At 35.9% G+C, this 20,358-nt stretch overlaps 6 protein-coding genes across 10 annotated transcripts; 3 read left to right on the forward strand and 3 right to left on the reverse strand.

The window, feature by feature from the left end:
- Positions 1-615: 615 nt before the first annotated feature.
- LOC105637457 (Tetratricopeptide repeat (TPR)-like superfamily protein) lies at positions 616-5,155 on the reverse strand. Its single transcript, XM_012220921.4, has 7 exons — positions 4,998-5,155; positions 4,760-4,905; positions 4,240-4,419; positions 2,513-4,093; positions 1,491-1,879; positions 1,310-1,393; positions 616-1,211 (listed from the first exon to the last, which is right to left on the reverse strand). The coding sequence occupies exons 1-4, from the start codon at positions 5,004-5,006 to the stop codon at positions 2,668-2,670; spliced, it is 1,761 nt and encodes a 586-aa protein (XP_012076311.3). The 5' UTR covers positions 5,007-5,155; the 3' UTR covers positions 616-1,211; positions 1,310-1,393; positions 1,491-1,879; positions 2,513-2,667.
- A 369-nt stretch (positions 5,156-5,524) lies between these two features.
- LOC105637459 (uncharacterized) lies at positions 5,525-9,194 on the forward strand. Of its 4 annotated transcripts, XM_020680783.3 has the most exons (8): positions 5,533-5,681; positions 6,179-6,890; positions 6,984-7,254; positions 7,754-7,814; positions 8,066-8,187; positions 8,531-8,621; positions 8,739-8,786; positions 8,875-9,194. In XM_020680783.3, exons 2-8 carry the CDS (start codon positions 6,254-6,256, stop codon positions 8,935-8,937), a joined length of 1,293 nt encoding a protein of 430 aa, XP_020536442.1. In that variant the 5' UTR covers positions 5,533-5,681; positions 6,179-6,253; the 3' UTR covers positions 8,938-9,194. The 4 variants fall into 4 exon arrangements, with proteins under 4 accessions (XP_020536441.1, XP_020536442.1, XP_020536440.1 ...); XM_020680782.3 differs by having other exon boundaries at positions 5,525-5,681; positions 6,227-7,254; XM_020680781.3 differs by having other exon boundaries at positions 6,179-7,254.
- A 151-nt stretch (positions 9,195-9,345) lies between these two features.
- Positions 9,346-13,647, reverse strand: CRY3 (cryptochrome 3). The gene is made up of 13 exons (XM_012220922.4): positions 13,161-13,647; positions 12,829-12,968; positions 12,498-12,722; positions 12,262-12,387; positions 12,097-12,171; positions 11,524-11,640; positions 11,379-11,425; positions 11,170-11,246; positions 10,887-10,962; positions 10,525-10,594; positions 10,193-10,316; positions 9,960-10,009; positions 9,346-9,773 (listed from the first exon to the last, which is right to left on the reverse strand). Exons 1-13 carry the CDS (start codon positions 13,573-13,575, stop codon positions 9,555-9,557), a joined length of 1,761 nt encoding a protein of 586 aa, XP_012076312.1. The 5' UTR covers positions 13,576-13,647; the 3' UTR covers positions 9,346-9,554.
- Positions 13,648-14,089: 442 nt separating this feature from the next.
- LOC105637460 (uncharacterized) lies at positions 14,090-15,729 on the forward strand. The gene is made up of 2 exons (XM_012220925.4): positions 14,090-14,383; positions 15,283-15,729. Exons 1-2 carry the CDS (start codon positions 14,254-14,256, stop codon positions 15,528-15,530), a joined length of 378 nt encoding a protein of 125 aa, XP_012076315.1. The 5' UTR covers positions 14,090-14,253; the 3' UTR covers positions 15,531-15,729.
- Positions 15,730-15,942: 213 nt separating this feature from the next.
- LOC105637461 (Plastid-lipid associated protein PAP / fibrillin family protein) lies at positions 15,943-17,191 on the reverse strand. Its single transcript, XM_012220926.4, has 4 exons — positions 16,863-17,191; positions 16,661-16,784; positions 16,402-16,581; positions 15,943-16,273 (listed from the first exon to the last, which is right to left on the reverse strand). The coding sequence occupies exons 1-4, from the start codon at positions 17,085-17,087 to the stop codon at positions 16,083-16,085; spliced, it is 720 nt and encodes a 239-aa protein (XP_012076316.1). The 5' UTR covers positions 17,088-17,191; the 3' UTR covers positions 15,943-16,082.
- A 556-nt stretch (positions 17,192-17,747) lies between these two features.
- LOC105637462 (glycosyltransferase BC10) lies at positions 17,748-20,228 on the forward strand. Of its 2 annotated transcripts, none has more exons than XM_020680895.3 (11): positions 17,748-17,989; positions 18,270-18,632; positions 18,715-18,813; positions 18,904-19,004; positions 19,089-19,160; positions 19,256-19,346; positions 19,428-19,508; positions 19,603-19,662; positions 19,753-19,875; positions 19,959-19,997; positions 20,085-20,228. In XM_020680895.3, the coding sequence occupies exons 2-11, from the start codon at positions 18,276-18,278 to the stop codon at positions 20,211-20,213; spliced, it is 1,152 nt and encodes a 383-aa protein (XP_020536554.1). In that variant the 5' UTR covers positions 17,748-17,989; positions 18,270-18,275; the 3' UTR covers positions 20,214-20,228. The 2 variants fall into 2 exon arrangements, with proteins under 2 accessions (XP_020536554.1, XP_012076317.1); XM_012220927.4 differs by having other exon boundaries at positions 17,750-17,989; positions 18,273-18,632.
- Positions 20,229-20,358: the final 130 nt, after the last annotated feature.

Genomic DNA, 20,358 nt, shown 5'->3' on the forward strand with positions numbered 1-20,358 from the left:
TAAGGATATATTAGGCTTTATTCCTAAAAGTAATTAGATTGACTGTAGAAAGTAGGAAGAGATTGACAACGCCCATTAGATAACTTTAATCACCAAATGTACAAATTTACCTCAAAACTTCAATTTATAAAAATTACACTTCCCAAATACTTGAACGTTTATCCAACATTTCAATTTGTAAAATTAAAATGTGAAAATTTTTGTTTAAAAAGTTATACTAATCAAATATTAAATTAATATTTAATATATAAAAGCCAAAAACTCGAGAGACTATTTAGAAAATTCGTAAATGTAAGTGCATAATAAATTTTCTTACAAAAGTACAGAAATAAATTTATTTATGTATTTAGCATATCTAGTCAATAATATAAGCACGTATTGTATTTTTCCCTCCAAAAAAACACATGTTATGTGTTGCCTAATTATAAAAATTTGATACTTTTTACAATGATAGTCTTGTTTAAATACAGTGTTTTTGTTTTGGCAAATTTTGATTTAGGCTAAATATACACCTTTGATAATGTACTCATGCCATATTATTATTTATTATCCACTTGAGGAATTTATTTTCTTTAAAATTTCGTAACTATAAGCTATTGAAGATGAGGAACCAAATTGGAAAAACAAAACATCTCATTTCTCTGACCAGAAATTTGTGATATATATCATAATCACACTGGAAAATAGCAGTTCTAGCTAATTATGGGCTTACGTTTATCAAACGGGGCATACTTACGCATGGAGAATCCATCAAACTACAACAACGTTGAAGACCTTTATTTATAGACCTTCATAAAGAAAGGTTCCCTTCTTGAGGGCCAAAGGTTCTTTCTGCGTTATGTTTTCATGCATGAACTTACATTTGTTGGATGATTACTCCTGGAAAGAACCATCAGTCCTTCCATCCAATTGACTGTAAATGACTCTGACAATGTATTTCAATATTTTATTTATCGATCCTCTTCTTTCTACAGCGTTTTCTCAGTTTGCTTCTTGTTTTATAACATGATTTTTCCATCCCCTTTCCAGGTCATCTAGACAGAGACAAACAAAAAGAAATAAACACCTTGCTAATAAGGCAGATCTGACACGTTGAGGAATTGCCTCTCATCTTTTTATCAACCCTAGAGAAACACTGATCTAACATTTTATGGCTGACTAGCTCCAGATTGAAGGCTTCCACTATTTGCACAAGTTCAATGTTAAATAAACTGTCATGAACAAATAGAAAACAGAACCTGCTAATTAAAAGAAAGAAAAACAAATATATATTGTATTGCATTTGCATGTACTATGTATTTATATGTACCTTAGGTTTTCTTTTGTCTCTATCCAATATGATTGCTCTTATAGCCTACAGGAAAGCATAATAGACGAACCCTCCTGTGCAAGGCTGCAAAAGAACAATTTTCCACATAAATCCATTCATAGTAAGACATCCACATAACTGGATTAACAAGCTAACAGTGCCAGATCACTTCAACTCTCACCTGCTTGTGAAAAGACCCAAAACCAATCCTCTTTCATGAATACAAGATAGGAGTTTCAAGATGCATGCTGAATAGATCAGTCCAAGATGCTATTTGAGCCCTTCCGAAGCTTTCTTCTGGTTTTATGGATTGAAACAATTGTAGAATAAGGTGCTTTTATGATTTCATTACTTGAACTCAATAGCAACTAGAGCATTGGTTCTCATGAATACAAATCAGTTGAGCTTCTCAGAAACAGTGGCTGACATTTGATACAGAATGCAATTCATTTCTTAGAGCATGTAACTGCAGCTGCTTGTATATGAAGTTCTCATCCTTGTTGACACACTCAACAAGCCTACTGATCTCCAACTGATATAGCAATCTCAAAGCTTCAGTCCTTACTAATCCTGCCAAAAAGTTGAAACTGTGATTGTATTGAAAGTTCCAACGTCCCTCAGTTCCATTAAACAGGTTTAACATTTCAAACATTCATCTCAGTAATGTAGAATATGTGATGGTAAAAGTTACATATACATAGACAAATGCGTGCGCGCGCGCACATTATGAGAGAGAACTTTTCTAAACAAACACTCAACACGAAATCCACTGACATTTATCTAAAGAATAAATTACAGAGTCGAATGCATCACACCAATCTAACACCCAGGTAACTTACCATAGCAGATCAAGTCAAGCTCAGATAAAGCATTCTGGATACAAACACAAGTAGAGAAAGTCAATAATCTAGCATTAACTCAGCAAGGATTCACAGAGCAGCATCCCTAACTCTTGAGTGATTGAACACTCAGCAGTCAGCAAGCCAAAGCACATGCTGAAGTCATTGCTTAGAACGCAGCATGTAGTGAATAGGCTAAAAATCTTCCATGTTGGGGGAAAAAAATTAAAGCTTTGGTGAGAGTTGCATTATATGGAAAAACTTAAGAAACCATTATGTTCGTAGGTGGCATTTCAATCATCTTTAAACTATAACAAAAATGTTGCAGTGAAAACAGTCATAAGGCAACTAAATAAATACATACCTCCAGAAAATCACATGCAGGTATGAAGTTCCCACAAACAGAGCAGCCATAATCAATAAATTTTCAGAACAGCTACAAGGTCTTCGACTTGAAAGCAAAATTATACTCCAATATCCAAAAACCAACAATTTTCTCTTCCCAAGCATAACTATTTCTCAATGAAAAGCTCTTCTTTTCAGTGTCAACCACTTTTTATAGAGATCAAATGCCATATCAGTCTCCCTCATTGTGCAGTACTTCTTGATAAGTATCTGAAATGGAACATGATCAACTGTAAGACCAGAATTCTGTAACTTGGAAAGGAGTTCCTCTGCCTCCTTCATGTTACCACTCTTACAAAAACCTCCAATAAGCTCAGTGTAAGTTATTAGATCTGGTTCACATCCAGTTTTCAGCATCTCATTATAGAAGCGAGTTGCAACACTAATCTGTCCTGCATTACAAGCTGCGCTGATTAAAAGATTATAAGTAACCACATCAAGGAAAAGACCATGACAATCCATCTCCTTTTTGAGATAATATGCAGCGACAACATTTCCTACTTTTACTTGTGCATGAATCAATGCATTGTAGGTAAACACATTTGGCACAACACCAAAAGACAACATTTGATCTCTGATGGAAAATGCATTATCAGGATCACCACATCTCCCGTAACTACCAATTATAAGGTTCCAAACAAAAGGCTCCGGTACCATCGACTTCTTTAACATAAAATTGAGATACTCATTAGCCTTAAAAACATCTCCCTTGGTACATAGGCCATGAATCACCATTTTGTACGAAATGTGGTCAGGAGCAACTCCCATTCTTAACATTACATCATGGATGTAACAAGCCTCATAAATTTTTCCTGCTTGGCAAAGACCAGATATAAGAGTGTTATATGTAAAGACATCAGGAAGTAAGCCCCTTTTGAGCATTTCACAAGAATAGCTATATGCGAGTTTCAAGTCTTGAATCAAACAGAACCCATGGATAATGACATTGTATGAGATAGCATCCACATTCTTTTGGGACAAAGCATCCCAAATACCGAGGGCCTGAGTCATATCTCCATTCTTAATACAACCATCCATAAGTATAGTTGAGGTAATTATATCTATTCTTGCTGTTTCGTTATCATCTATTATCTCTCTCAGAAGTTTCTTGGCATCATCCAATAGGCCGCTTTTGCAGAGCGCATGCACAAGTATGTTTAAAGTAACCCTATTTGGCCTGATGCCACTATTAGTCATAGTAGAGAAAAGAAAGAGAGCTTTATCAACATCATTTCTAAGACAATAACCCTTTATAAATGTGTTATAAGTGGCACAGTTGGGAGAGGGACCTATTTCTAACATCTCCCTAATAATCCAATCAGCCTTCTCCAATTCCCCAGTTTTACACAATCCATTCACCAAATAATTGTGTGTGAGCACATCAGGAACAAAACCTATCTGTACCATTTTTCTCCTAAGCCAAAGAGCTGTCCCCAGCTTGCCCACCAAACAAAACTCCCTAATTACAGCTGCATGTCTCACGTAAGTAACATCTGCAACGTATCCTGTAAGGTCTACCTTCACTGACAATATACCTTCCCTGCAAAACTTAAAGCCAAAAAAACAACAGAATGTCATCGTTCTTGAATATGCACCCATGATGACTCAAACAATCAATAAAATAACAACATAAAATTTCATCAAGATTTTATTTTTCTTTTAAAATATATGAAATAAAAGGCTGACCTCATTGATTTCAAGCGCTCCAAATTACCCTTAAGCATTGCATCCAAAACATTGAAAACAAATTGTGGATCACCTTCACCATTGTCTTCCCGTTTATTCTGAAACCAATCTTGAGTTCTTAACTGGCATCGATGACTAAGAGCTTCCATGAGATTATCGATGGAGTAGCTACCACCATGCCTTTTACACACACCAACGTTCACAAAATTAGATAAATGCAGGAATGACTCAGGAAACATCGAACAAAAAAAGGTATCAAAAAGAATACAACAAATGAATTAAAAGTATAAATCAAAATCTATTATAACACATGAATTGTTTTCTTATCGCTTTTGTTTTGCAGCCAGCCAAAAAATAACATTTCGAAAAAAAACAACTTCACCCGGGACTAAAGAGTGTTGCTAGATAAGCAAATTAAACAAAATAAAGTTGAAACTGAAACTAGGAAAGAGTTTCCACTTCATTTCTTAATTGAAAATCGGAATATAATTTAGAAACAAGAAGAAGAACACGGAGTTACCTTGTGTTTGGATCTACAATCGGTTCACGAAAGAAGATGTTACTGAATATCTGAGCAGCATTTTGCTTGATGGTGTCAACGGTTCGGTCAAATAATCGAAGAAGAAAAATGTGAGATGATGCAGATTCTCCAGAAGATATTAACAGCTGAAAATACAACCAGTACCAATTAACCAATCAGAAATTAGAACTATCAAATGAGCCAGACATAAAATGTTGAAATACTGCTATCAACTCACAGCCGCCATCTTCTCCTCTTTCAGCGTCTCGGAGTAATCCTCTTCGACCACCAAGGGAAAAAAACCATCTATATTTTTACTACAGGTAGTATCTGTTCTTCTTCCTAAAGAAAGCCCCCCCTCTCTCGGCCTCTCTCCCTCCGCCGCGTTTGACGAGAAGGGCGGGTGATTCTGAACTTTTTTCGAGGCCTCAAACGTGGCCCACATTGTTACGCATTTTGGGCCCTAGCCCAATGTATTCCTTGGTTCAATCTATCAATATGTTTCAAAATATTTATAGATTTTGAAATGTGTTGTTACCCATTTCATTTGTAGATTTTTTTTAATGATTTTCTATTCTATAAATATAAAATTAACAAAAGGTTTCACTATTTATTGCCATTTTTTTATTTTTTTTGCAATTTTTTATCATAGCATTTCTTAACCTTGACATTGACAATAGCATTTATAATTTAAATATATTAAAGTAAAACAAATGAAATAAAAGTAAGAATAAGGCGCCAACCCAAATTCAAAAAATCAAAGTGATTGGTTTAAAATTTTGTAGGCAATTTCAAATTTTCATATTGCGGGGAGAGAAATTTATTTTAAGTAAATTTTATTTTGTCTAGCAAAGGAGAGGCGAAGAGGCAGAAGAGGAAAGAATCCTATTTCTATTTCACCATTCGTTTCTTCTACCGACTGGTATGTATCAAACTCTCAATTCCATGCTTTCATATTCCACATTGCAATTTTTCTCTTTCTATGATTTTAATTTATTGTTCAAATTCGACGAATCTGCATTTACTTAAATCCATCCTCTTTACCTACGTGTTCTGAAATAGCCGATCTTGCTGCTTTTGAAGCTGGTTATCATGCCACTTCACCTTCATAAGAGTAGTCACGCGAAGACTATCAAACCAGCAATGCTTTAATTGCAGTTCTATTTTACTTTCCTGCACTCAACTCCACTAAACCCAGTGTTTCATTCCGTGATATATAGTCATACTATACCCCTTTTATGCTGTGTTGTTCAAGCGTCAGGAAAGCTGGCATAGTTTTTGTTGACGGTCTTTTTTTAGTAGTTGACAATTGATTAATGCTGAATATTTTTATTATGGGTTCTTGATAGAGAGAGAGACGATTGAAATTTTGTGCGTCTATAATCACTTTCACCTTTTTTTTTTTTTCTGTTTTTAAAGTGGCGATCTGAAGGTTCTTGTGATTAACTTGGGAAATATTGCAATCAGCTTATATTGAACACGGAGCTGGAAAATATGCTGTTACAGAACTTGATCCCAATTGCAGTTGAATCTGCTCTGCCTTTTGCTTCCAATAATGGGAATAAAGAATTATTATGTGAGTGGGTGCCTGCAAAAGCCTGGAAAAGTTGTTCAGAACAAGGTGAATTCCATCAGGATGGTTTAAACCCTTTGATGAATGGCAATTCTTATGCAATTACTGAATCAAATGGAATGTGCAAACGAAGAAAGCTTCAGAAAATGTCTCTTGTAGTTTCCCCTTTAGAACAAAAAGCTGATGGATTAACTATTGACACAGTAAAGGGTGGTCCGCTAAAGGCTAATGTTGAATATGGAATTGATGATGGAGCTGGTGATCGAGCTTGTGTCTCACCCGTTGAAAGATGCATTGAAGCCATTGGTAGCAACTATAAGTCTCTTGATAAAGAGTATAGTGAATCTCTATCATCAAACCCTGACAGAAAGGAGAGTACTGTTACTTCCCCAACCACAAGGACGGAAGCTATCAGTGCTGTAGAACGTCCTGTTTCTAAGTGGCTGTTGTCAGGTGAAGATCTCCCAATAAGAGATATCTGCATTTCTGTTCTTAGAAGTCATGGGCTGCTTGTAGGAGATCAGACTGTGAATAGTAGTGTTCCCACTAAAGTTCCAGGTATTAACGAATGTAGCAAAATTTTCCTGTCTTGTAAATTATGTGGTAATTTGGATCATACATCATGTATGTTGCTATGTGATCACTGTGAAGATGCATTTCATGTGTCTTGCTGCCATCCAAAGACGAAGGTGTTGCCCACTGATGAGTGGTTTTGTCAACCTTGTTCAAAGTCAATTGATAAAGCTTCGCTGGAGGCCCCTTTTCTAAAATCACAAAACATCAATTGGTGGAAAGGAATTACTAATTTTAAATTGGATCCAATTGCATCCATGTTAAAATATCCTGAGTTGTATACATCTCGTGTTAGAATTGGTGATTCTTTCCAAGCAGCAGTTCCTGAATGGTCTGATCAGTTCTCCGGGTATGTTTTATCTGCATTTTGCATCTTGTACCTGTTTTGGTTGTTTACATTTTCCCATATGTTCATTTCTCTTTGATTTTTAATTATGTGAATTCTGGGTTATAGAATATGGTTAATCTAATATTTTATGTGAAGGTAATGGGTCGCCAGATTCTTGTTTTTTGGAATGTCTAATCTAGGAGCCTGCTTGAAACGATTGAAGCTCCTGGATGGTTTAAGTTTGATTAAAGCTTTCTTAGCAATCTAGGCAACTTAAACTCTTATCAATCTAGTAACTCAATTCAGTGCCCAAATTGCAGTAAGTAAAAAAATATACTGTTTTAGGATTGCTTATAATAGAGATTACCATTTGAAGAACTAACTAAGCAGCAGAACCTATGTATCAGTTAATGACAATGTTTTGTGTTTCCCTTTTCTAGATATTTACTTAAGTCTTCTCACTGGATAAATGAGTGGATGGTGTATATCATCACATCTTTTGAAACTTATGTTGCTGCAGGTATTCTGATTGCATTGGTGAGCCATTGGAAATGGATCCAGCAGAGACTATTGGCTTACATGTAAGCAACCCCTTGCGTCCATCTATTATTCTAGTGATCTTTTTTCCTATTATAATGTTTTAGAAGTACTTAAAATATCCATATATTTCATTTTCTTATTAAAAGATATTTTAAAAGAGAAGCTTGAAAAAAAAAAATGCAATGCAATTCTTTGACATGTATGTATCAACACTAAACTTTTTGAATCGTACTTTATGAACTTGTCAGTTAACGTTGCCGAGGCTTACAGTGAAAGATTTTCATTTTCTCAGGGATTCCTTACAGACAAATATATGAGGTCCAATTCTATCAGTAACTGGCTTCAATGTCAAGAAGTCATATGCGATGGCACAAGGAAATTTGTTGATGGAATCATATGTGGGAAGTGGCGCAGGTAAAATCTTAAAATGCCCGTCTTACATTACCATTTACATTTATATGCAATTCCTGCAAGGTCTTTAGATTTTAATTATAGCGAGACACTTCACATTAGGGATGTCTTGATTGGAGAATGGGCATCAGCTTCTTCTTTCTGCACTTCTTATTCATAGTTGTCATTTCTTAACTCTCATTACTGCTGATAAAACATCAGCTCCTGACGTTTGTCTTAAAACAATAACTTCATGCGCCTAGTACTTGTTTGCAACTCTTTGTGCCTATTTGATTAATTGATGTCTCTGGTTACTTGTTGTCTTTGACTCTATTCTATAAAGCTTAAACTGAAGTTTGGTTTATAGGGCACCTCTCTCCGACGTCCAAACTGATGATTGGGATTGTTCTTGCTCTGTTCTTTGGGATCCATCCCATTCAGATTGTGCTGTTCCTCAGGTGAATACTTGCTTGTTATTTTCTTTTTACATCATCATTTGTCAAAAAAATATATTCAATTAATGATTCCAATGTTAGTGAATCATATATATTCATGCATTTTCTTCATTTTTCTAGGAGTTGGAAACAAATGAAGTGTTACTGCAATTGAAGTATATAGAGCAGGTATGTCCTTGTTTTGCAATTCATATCAAGTAGCACAGGTTTTTTTTTTTTTTTTTTCCATTTTCAATGTTCTATCTGCCATAAATAGTTTCAAACTACTGTGCAGTTGAGATCTCGCCTTGCTGCTAAAAAGAGTGAATTCCATTGTTAGAAAATGATGGTGACGTATTGAACATAATGCAAAATCACAGTCCCTTGGCAACTGAGGCATAACATGCCTGTGCAGTTTGTCAGCAGAATTTTCACGCAGAATCTGGGTCCATTCTCCCTGTCAAATACAAGTTTTCGTCTTGTGGCTCTTATGGATAGCTGTCATGAGCAATTGATGTTGTAATTAGATGTGCAATTTGTTTTGATAATTTTTTCGGACAAAAGAAGTGCTCAATAATCATTTTTCTTTTGGTTTTCTTTTTGATTCTCAAGGAGGTTTGCTGGACTCCAGCTGCATAATTTTTCTCATGTTAGACCTCCTTATGTTGGTTCATTATCAATCTTGTTTCTTAGCAAGCGAAAGCCTTGGGATCAATATAGCAAATATACGGCACTGGTTCATGAAATCTCCCAGAATCCCAACATTCGTCATTGGAACATAAGTCAGTAAGTTTACATCAATTGATTGAATAATCATCTGAATTGTCTTAAAATCTCTGCTTTCAAAACTATAATATATTGTGTTCTGAATCTTAGAAGGGCATGAGACTTCAACACATTGTGTAATCTCTTTCACACGACTAGATTGTTGAATAGTTCCTAATGCCAAGTAATTTGCTATCTCTTGAATCCTTTGGTCTGTCTTCCTGCATGATTAGTTTGCCTAGTGGCATAGGCCCTGTCCTGACTGTACTGCTTCTTAGGGTTCCGAAATTTGAGAGGTACAACTTGCATGGTGTATGACTTTCCAGGAAAGTGTCTCTTATCTTTCTCAAGTTTTTGCAGCTGCGGCAACCAGTAAGCCACATACTCTCCTTCAGGATCATAGGTTTGTGCCTATAAATTATAAAGGCATCTCAGCAACAAATTGAACAACATTTAAAAATAAAATAGGCCATCGTTAACCAGTTGAATACATTTCATATCTCATCTAAAAATATTTAAAACCATCTTTATTATATATGTCGGGAATGTCCTGTTTGTCTTCTATTTATAAGAAAGAATATATATGGAAATACTTACTTGCTTTGGGATGCTGAAATAGCGATCTTCTCTAGGGTCATTCCCAACTCCTTCACAAAATAACAGAGTAATTTGAATGAAAGGAAAAACAGCTTGCTAAAAATTACTAGATTTTGGAATTTGCAAAGGAAGCTCCTTAAAATGTTTGTTTGCTCAAGCATCATTACTGACGCACACATATGGACAAGAGACAAAGAAAGGAACAATACATGCAGAAAAAGAAAATGCCTTGCCTGCACCATAAGTCCAATTCCCATAATTGGAACAGGGGTCATAATCCAAGAGGCATGTCTCAAACCATTCAGCTCCCATACGCCAGTCAATGCCCATATCTCGAACAAGAAAGGAGCACACAATCTGTAAAAATGGAGTTGGAGACTTGTCTATTTTTCATAACAATACATAAAAATAATTGCTAATTTTATGTTTACTTGGTTAGTTTAGCCAACAAGCACACGTGTAAATGAGCAGGGCTATGGTATCAATGGAGTTGCAATCTTCCTGGGGTCCCCAATGAAATAACTAACAATGTAATGTTAAAATATAATCATGTGCTTATTATTACCTGCCGCCCTCGATTTGACATGAAGCCAGTGCTCAATAGTTCCTTCATGTTGGCATCAATGAGAGGGTATCTGGAAATTTTCAAATATGTAAGTGAAGAAGCAATGCAGCTTTAATGTGGATTGAAATCTGCTAATCTTGTTTAGATTAGCAAAAGGAAGCTACAAATGGGAAAAAATTTTAATAGAACAGAAGAAAATTTAAGTTTTTTCTTTGTGTTCTTATGAACTTATAATAATATCTGGTTTATTTAATAGCATTTCAATTTGGCAGCTGAATGCTCTTATAAGGGCAAGAGACTAAAATGCTTTTTTAAGAAAAAGTGATACTTCACAAAATAATTCCTTGGATCAAACAAAATACCCTGTACAGCCATCTCTCCAAGATTCAAACAATCTCTGGTCTTGAGTCCATCTGCGCTCCACTTTCCGAGGGCCTCCTACAAACAGAAATTGATGTGACAGAGACCGAACGGTGAAAAATCATTGATGGTGGATTCATTTTTACATTACTATCTAGTACTAAAAACTAGTCATTGGCCTACGTTTTTTCAGCGAATAAGATACTCAACAAGACATATTTTTGGATCTTGTGTTTCTACATTTGGTTGTATTTGAACTGACAGGATACTGAAAAAGAATTTTACCCAAATGGAATAGTGAATTTCCATATTTGACTGAGATAAACTTGAAGTAATCCCTCCAAATCAATTCAAACAAAACCCTGAAATGGTAAGCCCCAAATTAAGGTAAAGACATCAAAACATTGATAGAGGGACAAACAGTGGTCACTTTAAACTATAAAATCGGTTTAAATGAAGCACCATCTGCATTTAAGAGGGAAATAAGGAGAGACCAGTATGTGGAATCATTTGCTGCCCTTTCCTTTTCATATCTCTTCACCTATAGCAATTAATACAAACAATTTCCATGAATCAATTTGATCATTCAATTTCACTGAAGATTATAAACAGCCACACCAAGAGAGTTTAGTTGTCAACCTCCTCATATATGAAACGAGGAGAAAGGCTTCCTGAAGCAAGCCATGGAGAGAATTTTGTTGAGTAATCAGGTCCCAACATCCCATTTCTTGTCTCTTTATATATCTTCAGCAAATCCTGTTTGCATAAGCATGGGAATAAGAATTCCTAAGATTGACCACACTAGTGGATGTAATGAGGTCCCTTTCCTTGTTTGTTCACTATCACAAATTCTGCATGTAAACTTTGCAAGATATACATCTAAAATCCAAATCAGATGAGCTGATGATGATTATTGATTGCTTAATTTATTTATTTACCATCAAATTTAGTTTAGAATCCAACCACTCCAAGAAATCAATTAATACGTTGTTTCAAATATTTCATTCTCAAGAAGAAGCCGAGATATTTCTTTGAAATGTTATATTCATGAAATGAAGTTACAATCAGCAATCTTTTAGTTGTCAGTTTGTTTGCTGAAGCATCCACATGTGAACATAATAGTTTTCTGTTCTTTCAACTGTCCCTTTTCCATTCTTGAAAGATCATCCATGGAAAAGAATATTTATGCATACAGTGAGAAATTCCACTTACCTTCTTCCAGAAGTACTCGTAGACCCTGCTCAATGCAGCACTTTCACCTCCCAAAAACCTCATTCCTTTGTTAACCTGCAAGGACATGAAAAAGGACCAAAAGACTAAAATCCATAGGCAGGCACTGTATTTTATATATAAACACAGATGGAAGATAAATATTGCCTTTTGTGGTTGAAACCCAAGGTCGTCAATTGACGGAACACATCCCCAATCCTCAACACTAGGTGGTGGTGCAAGAGAAGTTGGCATTTTAGTACAGCTTCGGATAGCACATTTTGCTTCAACAGACTGAAATAAGATTAATGATACAGACACAGCTCTCACAAAAGAGAACTTCAAATAAACATCAATAGAAAAGGGCGGTGGTGGATTAAAAATCAGTAAACAAGGAATCATGCCTTACGAAATTGAGTATACACGTCAGGTATATCGTTGGTATAGAAAGGGAGGTCATCCATGTGGTACATAGTGCTGCCCCAAACAAGTTGTAGCTTAGGACTTTTTGAAGAGCCATGGCTTTTGGACTTCTCTGGAGAAGGCGACAACTTTACTTGCTGGAGTGCTTTACTGATTAATCTCTCAACATTTGTTTCCTCACTGCATGTTTCCTTTTGTGCATATACCTGACTAGATTGCATTAAGATAGTCAAATTATTACTTCAAATTCAATCAATGCCCAGCGATTCAAGATAAGTATATCGTACTATTACTGTAGAGAAAACACTTAACTGTGTGGGCTGCAAAAGCTTCAGCAAGAGAAGGGAGAATTTCCTCAGGTTTCCCATGTCGAATTAGCAGGTTGAGTCCCTTTTTCATCAAATTCTTCCTCAAGTCAGCCAAACACTCGATGATAAATTGGGCTCTCAAAGCTGGTAAAACAAGCAGAATAAGGAGAACACTTCACATTGACACTTACCAGAAAAACTTCTTTTATATCTTCAATTAGAATCCAGTTAACAGGGTGATTTGCACAATATATAATAAAATCTAATTAACCACAATATGCCGTCACTAGAAACCATTTTCCTTAAAGATAGAAAATTTATAACGAAATCAATTACCTCCTGTTTTAGGGAAGCCAAAATGATAGGTAGTTTGAAAAAGTCGAGGATCCACACAATACACGGGCAAAACCGCCTCGGATGAAACCCAAGCCATGAACAGAGCCTCATTGTCCAATACTCTCAAATCGTTCCTGAACCAAACAATGGCAGTCCCTTTCCCTACCCTTTTTACAATCTTGGAAGAGTACCTGTCAAAGGTATGATCTGCAATGCGATCCATTTCATCAGAGTCAAGAGCCGGAACTTGGCAGGTCAGAGTGGAAGAAGAGCTTGAACTCGAATTCATTATCTGGCGTATACAGAGCTTTGAGTGGGCTGTTAGAATTGGATATGTTAGAGTTGAAATGCGTTGTGAAGGCTGAATAAGTTTCTTCAGAGAAAGAGAAGAGATTGAGGAATAAAGACCTGCCATGGCCCATCTTCAGGCTTAAAGTTTGTACTTTGGAGAGGAAGAAGAGACAGTTGGGAGGCCGGAGGCCGACACGTTGGAATTAGGCGTTTTCTCGCGACGTGGCTACTTATGAGCCTCTATAAGGTAGATTTGGATTAACGAATGCCACGTCACTTAGATTACCTCGCCGTTTAAATTAAATGCCTCCCAAATAGACACTAAGTTTCCGTTTCTTGTAGACGAGAGGTTAAAAGAGGACCGGCGTTTTCACGGATGCGGAAAACCATTCAAACGGAGAAACAAAATCATTTAACAAAACGACCTATGCTTAATAGCCATGATAAAGAAAACGGCATTTCAAGCGAAAAATTTAAATAAAATCACCTTCGAACTGCCGTTTTCAATATATTGAATGGGCTTTGCTTTAGCCGTTATATGGGCCCATTTTGACAATTGAGACCTAGCTTGGGCCAATCGTAGTACAGCATACATGCGAGCCTTTTAAGTTTTAATTTAAACACCCCTTCGTGTTCTAGAGAGATCGGTTCCGGAATCTTCCACGAGAAAAAAAAAAAAAAAAAGGCAATCTCTCTCTCCTGATGAGGTATTGAAAGACATACTTTGTGCCAATTACTTGCCTAACATTGTTTTGTTTGATTTTACGTTTCAAAATAGTCCAGAATCGTGATCTACGTTAAGATGTCGGCATTTGAGAACGTCGTAAGCGGGAAGCTCAGGCTGAAGGGGAAACCACTGGAAGTGAAAACGGGTGGCATTTCTAAGAAGAAAAAGAAGAAGAAGCATGAATATCATGATCGCCCCACAATAGGTTCTCCCGTGTTCTCCTAACTTTTTTGCTTATTCCCTTCCATATGTTGCAAATCAATTGCCCCTGTATATAGACTGTGATGCTTTCCTTTTTTTCTTTTATAATTTTTCAAAAACCATAACTTTGAGTGATATCTGCATATTGCCTTAAGTGAACTTGATTATAGTGGCCAATACTAGCTAGTTTGAATGTTTTCAGGTGCACTAATTTTTGTTTATGATTTAAAAATCTGAAATTTAGGTGGTCTTCTATAGCCATTTGCAAATTGGAATGAAAACAACCGTTATATGTGTCTTCTAATTAATAGAAGTTGTTGGTGTCTTGGCTTTTAATGTAATCATCTGGCTAAATAGCTATAAAATGTGAAGGGAAAATATTGAGTTATTATTTAGCCGGAGGCACTGGGGTTTATGGAAATTAGTTTTTATCAGACATCTGTATCTTCAACTGGTGGAATAAAGATTGAAGGGCACGGGTTTAAAAGCAGAACTGCAGATATTTTGACTCGAGGAATAGATTGTATCAATATCAAGAAATTAGAATTCAGAGCTTGCTATATAAGATCATAAAGATGAAACTTTGATTTGACAATGAGCATTGAATTCATAACAAGAATAATAGAATGTAAAAAAAGTATAACAGTATATGAGCAACAAAGAGATGTAGGTTTTGATTTTAATGTGCCTGATCGTGAGTGATGAATCTTTCCGTGATTGTGTCAATAACCACACATTGTGTTGCTTATACAATTTGATATTTGGGATGTCATGAATTATGATATTTAGTGTTTAAAATGTGATTGCTTCAATGAATCTCGCTTTGGCCGATGAATGCTGCTTTTATACCTAGTTGTCACATTCTTTTGACTAACTAAATTTTTTCATTTTGGAGGCTGTCAGGTATGAACAATGCCTCTTTTGAGGATATAAATGAGACAGACAAAGATGATGAAAAAGATCAGGCTGCTAAATATGATGACCATCTGACGCCAGCTGAGAGGCGTTATCTTCAGCAATGGGAGAAAATTGATCTCCAAAGGCTGACGAAGATGGCCAGTAAATCACACCGTGATCGAATACAGGAATTCAACCAATATCTGGCCAATTTAAGTGAGCATTATGATATTCCTAAAGTGGGGCCTGGTTAGTTTGTTTCTGTGTTTTGTTTGTCAATTTTAACTTTGATTACCTTGTAACTGCAAAAATGCAAACACTCTGCTGTCTTAAGTTTAAATGGCGTGATTTCAATTCTGAAAATGACGTCCTGGGATCTGCAATTGATACAGTCTTTATCTCTACTCACTTGAAATTTAAACATTGTTGCAATAAATTTTATTGCTTATGTCAGTTGGAACTCCAAATTTTGTTCACCCAATAATCTGCATCGACGACTTTTATGAACCATAATTTGATTTCGAGGTTTTTAGCGTCTGAGTTGAGTTATTATGTGTTGCTGCGTACAATGCAGCACGTATACTAAACCGAGTATTATTTGCGGCAATTCCATTATCCTTGTCAGACTCTCAGAGCCTTAACAATACAGAGAACATGGGCATCCCATTAAAAATATTCAATTTAACAAAAAATTGGTGTCAAACCAACGGAATTGAATTTTCCAATCCTTGCCAATTGGCCAGCATAGTTCAGAAGAAAATGATAAGGAAATCACATTATATTTACTTGAGGACATCAAGAAGAGTCTATCTGCGTCTTTGAAAAACAAATAACGAACCTCTGGAGCCCTTTCCCAACCTAATCTTCTCATCGATGTATGTTATCTGCAGCTTAACCTCACTTTGACCACCATACTGGAACTCCAATGCTCCAACCTTCAGTTGAGGTGGCTCAAATATAACTTGAATCCAATTTTCATCCAAAACCTTCAGCTGACCTGAACATTCATAAACAAAGGCGATCAACATTAGTTAAAAGAACTAAAAATATGGTATCAGGGATTCAGATTGCTTTTTCATATATTCATGGAATTAAAAATAAATAAGTGGATTGGCATTGGTCTACCTTTGAGAGAGACAACTCCATCAAGAAATCCCATCAGGGAAAAGGAGACCTTGTTCCTTATAGTGTCAGGAGCTTCAACTGCTTGAACCATTTCCTTTGTTCTAAACACAAGACGCCCCAATGCACTCCTATATCCACCTCCAGGCGATGTTGGATTCGAACAGTACACCACATCCCATTCTGCACCAACTCCAAATCTCATAACAAAGTTAACACCCTAATTTAATTGTAATTACCAACTATAATTCAAATTAGTTACCTCCAAAGATAAGAGGACTTTTCACTGGTTCTGCCACACAATATTGTTGCAATTGCTGAGCAACTTGACCTACCTCTTCGTGACCTTCTTTGGTCAGCGAAACACCTCTATCTGTTTGGGTAACCTGATTCCCGGTTATTCAATTATTACTCAGTTTTTTGTCACAGCAAAACCGGAGTACGAATTCAAAATCTATCAATACCTTAGAGAGAATAGAAGCAACAAGATCGTCGGGTCGTTCAGTTCGCACTTCCAGATTCGAGATCGAAACCGAGCACACGATTCGCATACTTCTGTTCTGCCTACACTGAGAGAGTAATGAAACGGCATTCGGCAATTTAACGGGTTTTGAGCAAGAAGTTAGGGTTTTAGGAACGCATAATTTGGAACCTGTAAATAAAGCAAAAGAAGAAGAAGCAGCAGCCATTGAAGCTGCAGATAGAAAACGCAGAAGCCCTGTGCTAGATGATGATTCTCTGCTCTTCTTTTGAGTTTTCAGATTTCTCTTCGTTTTGACGATTCTGTTGTGCCACGTTGGTTTGGAAATCAAGGTGTGGCCCGCGTGATTTTTCTTTATTTGGTTGATGTTCCACCACGTAGGCAGATACCATTTCCTTTTTCCATTATCCGACTTGCCTGTCCCGATGTATTGCGAATATACCAACTCATTCAATAATCGTCATATAAGAATAATCGTCATAATTTAGTACTATTTAATTTGTTTTTTATCTTAAAAAAATGTTTTTTTAATAAAAAGTTAAAATATTTTCATTTAAAATAAAAAATATTATTTTATTAATTTAGCATAGGAATGAGATTATATATGGAGAGTGATTTTTTTTTATAATTATAGTGATGCAGTGTGTCACTGTTAATTATGAAATATTAAACATTGGTTAACGAATGAGAGAACATAAGAAAAAAAAAGGAAAAAAATTCAAGTTTCTTCGAATATCTTAAAACAACAAAAAAAATATTATTTTTCTGAAAACATAATATTATTTGTCAGTCAGAAACAACAATAGTACTTGAATGAGCCAATGAGGAAGGCATGATTAGAATAGGAAACAGAAGACAAGAAAAGCCAAAAATAGAAAATGTTACATAAACGTTCCATTTCCATGTACTTGGAAAAATTACAGGCATATAAAGAGCCATCCGAGATCAAGTTATCCTAGTTTTATAATTATTGTAAGTGTAACTAATGATATATTAGTAAATTTCCAATTCCTGTGATCTCTACATTTTGAACGTTCATGAAGATTTCCATGGTTACTCTCAGAGATCAGCTTCCTTTTATCGATACTACTCTTCTTTATTGTTAATGAGGTTGGTGGTTTCTCCTTCTCCTTCATTAATTGTTGCCAAAAAAGTTTAATGATTCTGTTCAATGTCTGGCAATATTCGCGCATCATCAGACACAATATGCATGGATTTCATATATGTTTCTGTAAATCATATACATCTAGATCGTACTTTTTTAGCAATAAATTATCGATATCTTTAATGATAGATCTAGTTTCACGGCATTTTTTTGAGATTTCAATTTGCGGATCATGCAATAGTAACAGAAAAAATGGAATCGAATTGATTGATTGATTTATGGCAGCAGAGCATGAGAGAGATTCTAGTAATGCCAGGACACAGACACCGGCCACAATATCTAAAGAAGCCAATATGGATACTTACATTGGTTTCTCTGTTGAGCATATTTCTGATAGCAGCCTCATTTTATCGGCCAGGAAGCTCTCCAGCCTGCAGCTATATATTTCCTTCAAGGAGTTGTACGTGGTTCGAAAAACCTCAGATTGTCCCTTCCCGAGAACTAACAGACGATGAGATTGCAAGTCAGGTTGTGATTAGGGACATCCTCAACGCACCTTCCGTTCAATCAAATAACCCCAAAATTGCTTTTCTATTTTTGACTCCAGGCCCGTTACCATTTGAGAGATTATGGGACAAATTCTTTTATGTGAGTTTTTTTTTTCTCTTTTAAAATTATATGACCTAGGTTACGTATTTTCTTGTATTTATTAACTCGTTGCAGCACTCAGGGGCATGAGGACAGATTCACTGTGTATGTCCATGCGTCTAGAGAAAGAACTGTTCACGTCAGTCGTTATTTTATTGGTCGAGACATCCGCAGCGACAAGGTATATATACACATATATATGTTGATTCTTTATCCTGATTCAGAGAAGAGAAGGTTCATATTTGTATCATAAGAAACAAAATAATTGCAGGTGGAATGGGGAAAAATTTCCATGGTTGATGCAGAGAAGAGACTACTGGCACATGCACTTGCCGATCCTGATAACCAACAGTTTGTCTTGCTCTCTGATAGGTACTACTCTTATGCTTATCTTGCAATTGCTACATTATTATATTGGCTTTGCTAATTCCTTCGTTTCTACTTTCTTCTTCACAGTTGTGTACCACTGCATAATTTTGACTACGTGTATAATTACCTGATGTTCACAAATATTAGCTACATTGACAGGTGAGCAAATATTTTTTTGTCTAAAGAAATAAAAACATACTTCTCTGCTGACTCTCTGTCTCTAAATAACTGTGTTTATATAAATATAAATGTAGTTTCGAGGACCTTGGTCCCCATGGAAGTGGGAGGTATTCAGAACGTATGATGCCTGAAGTTGATAAGAGAGATTTTCGAAAGGGTTCACAAGTAAGAAACAAGTTTTGATTTCCCGAATTATGTTTCAGATCTTGTGAATTATCAATAGTAAGATTAACAGTGGCATTTCAGTGGTTCTCCATGAAGCGCCAACATGCTATAATCATCATGTCAGACTTCTTGTATTACACAAAATTTAGGCTCTTCTGCAAGGTAACATTTCCTAATTTCTAGCTATTAATTGGCTAAATTAGCACTATTAGTTACTTAATTAATCGATCTTGCCTTGATTTGTTTACATCTCCAGCCAAACATGGATGGGCGCAATTGCTATGCTGACGAGCATTACTTATCTACCCTTTTTCATGTCAGTACATTAGAGTTCTGAAACCTGTTCTGTTCAAATTTATTGTCGTTTATATTATAATCGTCTCTTTAATTTCTTTGTCCGTTTAAGATGATTGATCCCAACGGAATTGCCAAGTGGTCTGTAACGCACGTGGATTGGTCTCAAAGGAAATGGCATCCAAAAGCATACAGAGCCCGAGATGTTACTTACGATCTTCTTAAAAACATTACGGTAAAGGGATTTGGATCCATTCTTTTCATTTGGAATTTGCTTCTCGAATGACAATATGTACTTTCTTTTCTCGCCTATTGCAGTCTACTGACGAGGCCTTGCATCTCACAAGTGATGAGAAGGTATGAAAAGCTTGTTGTTACAATTTTAGCGACTTAAAAGGCAGATCTTTTATTTATATTTATATCGGTTTCTAATTGCAACTGCAGAGGACAGTGATAACGACGCCGTGTCTTTGGAATGGAATGAAGCGACCCTGCTATTTATTTGCTAGAAAGTTCTATCCTGAAACTCTAGAAAAATTGTTGTTTCTCTTCTCAAATTATACGACAATTTAGATTTTTTTTTCTAAATTATTATATTCTTTGGTTAATTTGATCAAACACCTTTATGGGGCAAATTGCCCATAATGTTGTTTTGAGCCAACAATTAGACTTTCTCTCCCACTTGCAACATGGATGAATTTCCAAAGGAACGAAAAAA

The sequence above is a fragment of the Jatropha curcas genome, chromosome 8, assembly GCF_041381405.1.
Source record: "Jatropha curcas cultivar XTBG-Jc1 chromosome 8, XTBG_Jcur_1.0, whole genome shotgun sequence".
Lineage (NCBI taxonomy): Eukaryota > Viridiplantae > Streptophyta > Magnoliopsida > Malpighiales > Euphorbiaceae > Jatropha > Jatropha curcas.

Coding starts and splice junctions, on each gene's coding strand:
- LOC105637457 (XM_012220921.4), bottom strand. Junction 4,420..4,759: donor ATTGTAGATCCAAACACAAG/GTAACTCCGTGT, acceptor TGTGTGTAAAAG/GCATGGTGGTAGCTACTCCA. Junction 4,094..4,239: donor GAGCGCTTGAAATCAATGAG/GTCAGCCTTTTA, acceptor TAAGTTTTGCAG/GGAAGGTATATTGTCAGTGA.
- LOC105637459 (XM_020680782.3), top strand. CDS start 6,254: ATGCTGTTACAGAACTTGATCCCAATTGCAGTTGAATCTGCTCTGCCT. Junction 7,815..8,065: donor CAGAGACTATTGGCTTACAT/GTAAGCAACCCC, acceptor TCATTTTCTCAG/GGATTCCTTACAGACAAATA. Junction 8,622..8,738: donor CAGATTGTGCTGTTCCTCAG/GTGAATACTTGC, acceptor TCATTTTTCTAG/GAGTTGGAAACAAATGAAGT.
- CRY3 (XM_012220922.4), bottom strand. CDS start 13,575: ATGGCAGGTCTTTATTCCTCAATCTCTTCTCTTTCTCTGAAGAAACTT. Junction 12,723..12,828: donor AAGCTTTTGCAGCCCACACA/GTTAAGTGTTTT, acceptor CAATCTAGTCAG/GTATATGCACAAAAGGAAAC. Junction 12,388..12,497: donor TGTATACTCAATTTCGTAAG/GCATGATTCCTT, acceptor ATCTTATTTCAG/TCTGTTGAAGCAAAATGTGC.
- LOC105637460 (XM_012220925.4), top strand. CDS start 14,254: ATGTCGGCATTTGAGAACGTCGTAAGCGGGAAGCTCAGGCTGAAGGGG. Junction 14,384..15,282: donor TCATGATCGCCCCACAATAG/GTTCTCCCGTGT, acceptor GGAGGCTGTCAG/GTATGAACAATGCCTCTTTT.
- LOC105637461 (XM_012220926.4), bottom strand. CDS start 17,087: ATGGCTGCTGCTTCTTCTTCTTTTGCTTTATTTACAGGTTCCAAATTA. Junction 16,582..16,660: donor AAGTCCTCTTATCTTTGGAG/GTAACTAATTTG, acceptor GAGTTGGTGCAG/AATGGGATGTGGTGTACTGT. Junction 16,274..16,401: donor TGGAGTTGTCTCTCTCAAAG/GTAGACCAATGC, acceptor ATGAATGTTCAG/GTCAGCTGAAGGTTTTGGAT.
- LOC105637462 (XM_020680895.3), top strand. CDS start 18,276: ATGAGAGAGATTCTAGTAATGCCAGGACACAGACACCGGCCACAATAT. Junction 18,814..18,903: donor GAGACATCCGCAGCGACAAG/GTATATATACAC, acceptor AAATAATTGCAG/GTGGAATGGGGAAAAATTTC. Junction 19,347..19,427: donor ATTTTCGAAAGGGTTCACAA/GTAAGAAACAAG, acceptor GTGGCATTTCAG/TGGTTCTCCATGAAGCGCCA.